Source organism: Malus sylvestris, chromosome 5 (genome assembly GCF_916048215.2).
Source record: "Malus sylvestris chromosome 5, drMalSylv7.2, whole genome shotgun sequence".
NCBI classification, from domain to species: domain Eukaryota; kingdom Viridiplantae; phylum Streptophyta; class Magnoliopsida; order Rosales; family Rosaceae; genus Malus; species Malus sylvestris.
Genome location: NC_062264.1, coordinates 22044382 through 22051927, shown reverse-complemented (window position 1 = coordinate 22051927; position 7546 = coordinate 22044382). Strand labels below are relative to the sequence as shown.

The 7546-nt window shown below is 36.7% G+C and overlaps 1 protein-coding gene across 1 annotated transcript; it reads left to right on the top strand.

Annotated features, from left to right (window-relative positions):
• The first annotated feature begins 5812 nt into the window (after window positions 1–5812).
• On the top strand, window positions 5813–6733 carry LOC126620776 (pathogenesis-related protein 1-like). The gene has a single exon (XM_050289056.1). It carries the CDS (start codon window positions 5853–5855, stop codon window positions 6336–6338), a length of 486 nt encoding a protein of 161 aa, XP_050145013.1. The 5' UTR covers window positions 5813–5852; the 3' UTR covers window positions 6339–6733.
• Window positions 6734–7546: the final 813 nt, after the last annotated feature.

The window sequence follows — 7546 nt, the reverse complement described above, 5'->3', positions numbered from 1 at the left end:
TGATCTGCCTTACTCCAGCAATGAAAATTCATGAACCACAATTATGGTATTCCTAAATAGTAGGTTAACTTGTTGAGAAATTGTTTTTTTTAATGAATTCAGTGGGGGACCATGATTTTCCAAGGCCAGAGTGAGTCAAATTTGAATGTTGTTACCTTAAAAGTTCGATCATGGACTCACCAGCTCCAACTCCGGGTGGTGCTATATCAGACGAAACAGGGTGCTACCATCACTCTACTCCGGGGTACTAGGTAAAGTCCTAACAACTCCGTTGGATGACCATGCATGTTCCATACATGATCTGATCTGAATATGAACACAATCAGATCCTATAAGTCTCTTGGAGTCCCTACAATCTAAGGATAGGCCTGTGCTGCAAGTAATCACAACTCCTAAGAGGATGCAATATCTATTTACTAGATATCCTTTAGGATTCTCTCGTCTTAGAACGAGGACTATATCCTAAAAAGGTCTCTTTCCTACACTATAAATACACCCACCTAGGGTTCATCCATGGTAACACAATCTATACACTTCAATTCTCTTACTCACTAGAGTCTAAAAATCATTCACTTACTTGACCGTTGGAAAGCTTTTGGCATGAACACCCATCTCCCCCCCTGGGTTTAAGGATTGCTCACAATTGTTTTACTGTTTTGCAGGTTGCTCAAGTTTACTCAGATTTGATTCCAACATTCAGGTATTTGATGTTAGCAAGCATTCCACATTCAAAATACATAATTGGGTCAAATCAAGCATTAAAAAAAGATTTTTTTAATAATTTTCCTTAATTACCTTAAAGGAAAAATTTTTCCTCAAAGATTAAATAATAGTCCAACCCTAAATACATAAATACTCACCAATCTATGTACTCACTTTCTGATTTTGGCCGATTCAAAAAATGTCATATGTTCTTTATTTTTTATTACCCAAGAAAAGTTAGTAACATATGTGCATTATTTTTCAAAACAATAAAACATTTCATAAAATATTATTGGACAAAATCAAAAGGTGAATAATCACAATCAAAATGTGAGTACTCACTAGTGAGTACCCAAGTACAATCCTAAAAAGAAAATATCAACAACATTGGTCGAAGTAGTGTGAAATCCCGTCCTCATATTTCACTATTTAAAATTACGTATTTCGTATTCTTAGTTTCGATGCGTTTATAATTACGGCGTATAGTTTTTTTTCGATAAGTAAAAGGATGAAAAAGACCTTAATGAACTAAACGTACTTTTCGATGATGTATTTAATTCCTATATGTTTTGTCATTCTTATTTACATATTTGGATAGAGCTTGACCTCACGAGTGTGTAAGGGAAAACTGTTCACCAAACGGAGCTATAACGAACGAGATATATACAAGTAAAGACAAGGGCAAAATTATCATTTGACCATTATCTGAAAGGCTTCAGATTTGCTGGAGCATTGATTTGGTGCCATTTATGTGGCTAGGATGGGGAGATAAGGAGAGAAAGGTGGGAGAAACAGGCGAATTAGAAGGAAAATCAAGGAGGGGAAAGGAGGGATGAGAGAATGAGGGAATCAGATCCCTCCCTTTAACTCGAGACCCAATCCGGCGGCACCATGTTTTCTGACGCCTTTTCAGGCATTTTTTTCTGGTGATTCGTAGCCACCCATCACCTGGAAGCAACTCAGCATTAAGTCATTTTCCATTTCCCCCCAAAACCCGAGTTGATTTGGTGTCTTTCTGTAAGAATCAAAGCCGAGGGCTTCGTGCGTGTAGGCAACAAATTCGCCATTTCTGAAAAAATTTCCATCGACCACCACCACCCTTAGGCATCTCTTGAGTCCAGGAATATAGCCCAAACAAGTTTGCGGGCGGCAGAGCTGCAAATTCAACGAATCGAGGAACACCCATTTCTAGGGTTCTGACGGATCAACGATGTTTTCAGGCGTTTCCTGGACGAATTGGACTTCAGCCAAGGTATGAAATTTGTTCCCCTTGTTGTGCTCTATAATCCTATAAAATTTGGTAATTTTTGGAGTTAGTCGGAAAATTAGGTTTTCGTTTGCTGGAAACCGTCGCATGCAGCGTTTGGCCAGTGGACCAACTTTAAATTTCTAGGCTAAATTTGATATTCTAATTTCATATTTGACCTCCGTTCGATGAAATTCTGTCGTTTGGACCTAGTTCCATTAGGGTCCACCACTTGACTAATGTAGCAAACGAAGATCCAACCGTTAGATTGTCAATAAATGTTAATATGTTATTAAACGTAATATTTGAGGACCTTAGGAACTTACAGATTGGAAATCCGAGGTACGGATCTTCCCAAATTGAATTTCTAAATTTGTAAAACCAAACATTGACCGCAATTTAATTTTAGTGATTGGCGGAGATCCGACAGTTGGATCGTTCTAAAACTTTAGAATATTGTTCTAGAAGATTAATGAGACTCTTGGGAGGTTACAGATCAGAAATCTGTGGGCCGATGTTCCAGATCGAATTATGTAGGGTTGCGGAACCCACCATTGACAGAGAGTTGACTTTTGGTCAACATGATTCAAATCGTTCTTAAATACTAAAATTAGTACTACTAGAGATTAAGCGAAGTCTAGTGGGCCTACATTGGTTAGTGAGTGACTTTAAGATATGTGATATGGTTATTACCCTGATTTTGTATTTAGTATCCTTTGTGGATATCACTTGATTTTATAAATGTGATTTCTATTGAAATGTGATATTTTTTTTTTTTTATATTTAGCCATTGATCTATGTTTATTAAATGTGATTTGACTTGTGTATTGATGATATTTTTGAAATGTGATTCGAAGTGCTTGTTGAATTGTTTGATGAAATGTGAGGGCTCGTAGTGAACCGTTAACCCATTGTCCTGGGGTTTGTTGCTTCGAAGCTTGTTTCATATCTAGTTTCATTGTTTCATCTCTTATTTTGTTGAGCCATTCTAAATTGAGTAACTTGATTCATGTCTTGTTTCTTCGAGTCGTTGTTATGTTTCCTAGACTTCCACTCAGTTCCGTTGAGTGGTACAGAACCGGGTTCTGCTGGGATTCCATTGAGTGGTCTGATTCCCTGCTCCGTCTAGATTCCGTTGAGTGGTCCGGAATCGTATCCACTTAGATTCCGTTGAGAGGTCCAGAATCCCTTTTACTCCGTGATTCCATTGAGTGGTCAGGAATCGTATCCTGATTTGGATTCCGTTGAGAGGTCCAGAATCTCGTTTGGTACTTTGATTCCGTTAAGTGGTCCGGAACCCAATTTTGTAGGATTTCGTTGAGTGGTCCAAAATCACATCCTTGACTTCGCTGATTCCTTGGATTCGGTCTAAATTGAGAAAGCTTCAGGGATGTAGGCTTCTCCCGAACTGTGTCGCTCTAGCCCTGCATTTTGGTGTATTGTATGTGTTATTGATTGATGTGATTGTTGAATGGTGTTGGAAAGCATATGTGTGTGTGAATGGTAAGATGACAACTCTTGCTTGGCTTATGATTGATGTGTAGTGTGGTACTCTATGTTTTCTGCTAGGAAGTATTTTACGAATAGTTCATAGTTTAACAAATAGTGAACTACGAATGGCTTGATCTCATCGGAGGGTACGAAGGCAATCTAACAAAGAGGTTAGATGCAGCAATAGAGTATACGAAAAATTACTACGCAATTGGATCTTTCTTGTGATTGTCCATATCCTGAAGGCGGGATATGTTAGATATACGAGTACTAAGTGATGTCACATGTCGATCATGTACGTATGTCAGGATTGGGGCGTGACAATTAGATTTGAACTCAAAGTTAAAATGAGACCTCCCCACTTACAAATGGAGAATATTTTCACTAAACAGTAATACTAATGACAACTAACGATATTACAACTGTAGTCGTACCTAAATCCATTCGGACATTAACAAAGCAAATTCTCTACAATATATCCCAATACATACTGGTATAGTGTCCACATTTTCTTCCGTGACTAACGACTTGATCTAATATAGTTCCAATTTTTTGTAAATTATTATTATTACGGGTAGGATGAATGATTCAAAATTAGTACAATAAACTACTAGAAAAGAGTAGTGCAAAGGGGGGTCAGAAAAACCACGACGACGCATCTAATGCTAAAGCGTCTCACCTTGCACTACCAGAAAGCAATTAGGAGGAATAAAGAAGGTCATCATTACACAAAACATGAATAAAGGAAGATGGGGACCTATCGACCCAAATTAAATCACATGCTTCCTTACAACGCCGAGACGCCAGACGGTTCGCCGCCAACTTTTCCACACTATATCCCAATACATACAGGCCATCGTGTTCCACATTTTCGTGCGTCTCAATGCTACCAAAGTTGACGTAGGATGCTGACGTAGTAGCCTTTATGCCCAAAAGTATGCTAATGCTAATAATGCCATCACAATTCGGGTAAAAGTCTTGCGTTGAGGACATTCGCGGACAACACTAAACCACGTACAACAGATATCCCTTTTGAACACAGTATTAAGGGTAATATGATGTTATTTATTCACATGTTATAATATAATGAGATAAAATAATTTGACAATTTTAAAACTTAAAGTAGTAATTAAACAAATAAATATGTATATTATAAAATATATGAAAGGATTGGTAATGGATTGCATCTTATACAGTCCTTCAAACATTCTCTCTGCAACTACATCTTTCATTCTCAGAAAATGCAGTCCTTTATTCTCTCAATTACTACAGCGAAATTCATATACAAAAATCTTGAACCCTAACAATTGTGTGACTTAACTCAATTATTCTCCTCTATAATGTTAGGGAAAAAAAATGAGAGGTTCATAATATTCTATTTTATTTTAATTGAAAGAAGACTCGCACCTCTACTACTACAATATAGTGGTATTTATTTTTTCCTAACTTGTAAGTTGAAAGTCTTAAATTCAGTTTTCCTAAAGAGGAGTTCAAAACCATAAATAATGCCAAATTTATGGTTAGGTGATTGTGTAGTTTAGTTAGACTTCCACATCCAAAATATATTTGTTTCAAGAAAATAAAACTTCGGAGAAGACCCGTATACCACACGTATTGCAACAGTGCATAGAATATGACGGGAAGGCTTAGTAGACCTTTCCTTCAACAGATGAACATATACGTTTCCTACATGCATCGATCATATACTTTTCTAAAAGAAAAGTAAACAGATATGACAAACGTAAATTTCAAACGTAAATTCGAAGAAGCAGATCTGCTTATTTACCAAAGCAATTAGTTCCAATTTGTTCCAATGTTGCATCATCAACATGAATTTCAAAGGTTTCAAGGGATTGTTAATTCTGTTAACAAATATCGGGAAATTAAAGTATTACATAGCAACATAATATCTAGGTCAGTGATCGATATTATTGTTACCCCAGCAGTAGCCACGTTTTTGGTGTTACGATTGCTTATTTTTGTTATACTGACAATTTAATTACCTCGAGAAAGTTTGACTAATCTTCGTACTTCTCATGCAAGTGGTAGATTGTCATAGTAGTTCATATCCTCTTTCCTAGTTCAAACTATCTCCATCCTTGTCTAGACTATGTAGAATATCGTTTGTAGTACTAGAAAAAGTTAATCCTCTCATAAATTTTACTTGTAAAAGTAAGCCGTTGTAAGTAAAGAAATATAGAAGTAGGGTTTTGTTTTATCAGTTCGGCGACGGTTTGGTTTCTTCAGTTGATAACGCAATGTGAACGTTCAACTTTGATAGTCATGCAAATAAATTTCCACATCCTCAATTTCTCAGAGCTCATAATATCAACATTTACCGTTCCCCGCTATTATAAATATTCCGCACCATAACATCTCATTTGCCCATCCACAAAGAGAACAAACCATTAACATGGGGTTGTGCAATATTTCCCTAGCTCTCCTTTTCATTTTAGGCTCAGCCCTAATACAATCCTCTCATGCCCAAGACACACCCCAAGACGACCTCAATTCCCACAACGCCGCTCGAGCAGCAGTAGGCGTTGGTCCCTTGACGTGGGATGACAATGTAGCAGGCTATGCACAAAACTACGCCAACCAACATGTTGGCGACTGCAATCTCGTGCACTCCGGTGGGCCATACGGTGAAAACCTTGCCATGAGCACTGGTGACATGTCGGGAACAGCGGCTGTGGACCTGTGGGTGGCGGAGAAAGCCGACTACAGTTATGAGTCGAACTCGTGTGCTGCTGGAAAGGTGTGTGGGCATTATACACAGGTGGTTTGGCGTAACTCGGCTCGTGTAGGGTGCGCAAAAGTGAGGTGCAGCAGTGGGGGTACCTTCATTGGATGCAACTATGATCCCCCAGGCAACTATGTTGGGGAGAAGCCTTACTAGCTATGGAAGAACAACAACCACTCTAGCAATTTTTGCTGATGGATATATCTAAGAAGATAAGTAGGTTATTAAGAATAAAGAAAATGAATAAATAAGTGATGATCGATCCTTTGTGTATACCTTCCACTGGCATGGTGGACGGTAAATTTCAATTGATCAAGAATTCACTCTTTTTTATTTAAAATAAATTTTGGTAACTTGCTAGTAAGACATGCATGCTACGATCAAAGTTGCATAATTACTTGCCTAGCTTGAGGTCCTACTATTGCCTCAACCAAGAAAACCCTAATTTACATTATTTGGCTGAAACGATGAATGTTTGTGGTAAACTTCTCTTGGTAATCTACTACACATATTAATTAGAAAGAAATTACTGGCTTGTGACCAAGCAATTATTTCTTGCTCCTTGTCTTTGATAGATATAATGCCGGTTTGTCAAATCTATATATTTAAAGAGTGCATAATGACTTTTAAGTGCTAATAACTATTCCATAAATATAAAGGGAAATTATATGGTGGAAATGTGAGATCATATTTGTGAGATAATTATCAAAATGTTTTCTATTTTTAGTTTTCATTTTTATGTGTTTGAGTTATGGAGAAATTATTTGGAGGAAATATGGGATGAAGAAGAGTGGAGGCGAAAATGAGGGATGAAGAATACTGGTGGAAGGGAATGAAGGAAACAAAGAAAAATGAACAAAAAACAAAATCTTCAAAATAAATACAAGTTAAAAATAGTTTTTAGTTTTTATTTTAGTTCATTTCCTTAATCACACACTTTTCAACATATCTCTCATAATCCTACCATTTAAAAAATTAAGTTCCCTAATGATATTTTTTCAAACAAATGTCCTTAAGTTCATTAAAACCTCCAAATTCTTCCCTTCTCTACTAGATTGTAATCTATTTAGTTTTTTTCAATTTAAATTACGTGACTTGTGTTGGTTTTTAGTATTTGATGTTGTTTTTTTAAGTTATGGATTGGGAAATAAGACTGAAGAAAAACTCAAAGAACGAAGAATGAAAGTTTTGTATATTTCTGTGCAAGGAAAGGTGCAGCTCAATCCATTGCAGAGCACAAATTAGCAAAACATTCTCTTACACCTTTGCGCTAAATCCACAATTTACATTTCAAAAACTTTTATGTGATACACTTTAAAGGTAAATTATCAAATTTTAAATAGATAAGACATTTTTTTTCAGGA

Coding starts and splice junctions, on each gene's coding strand:
- LOC126620776 (XM_050289056.1), top strand. CDS start 5,853: ATGGGGTTGTGCAATATTTCCCTAGCTCTCCTTTTCATTTTAGGCTCA.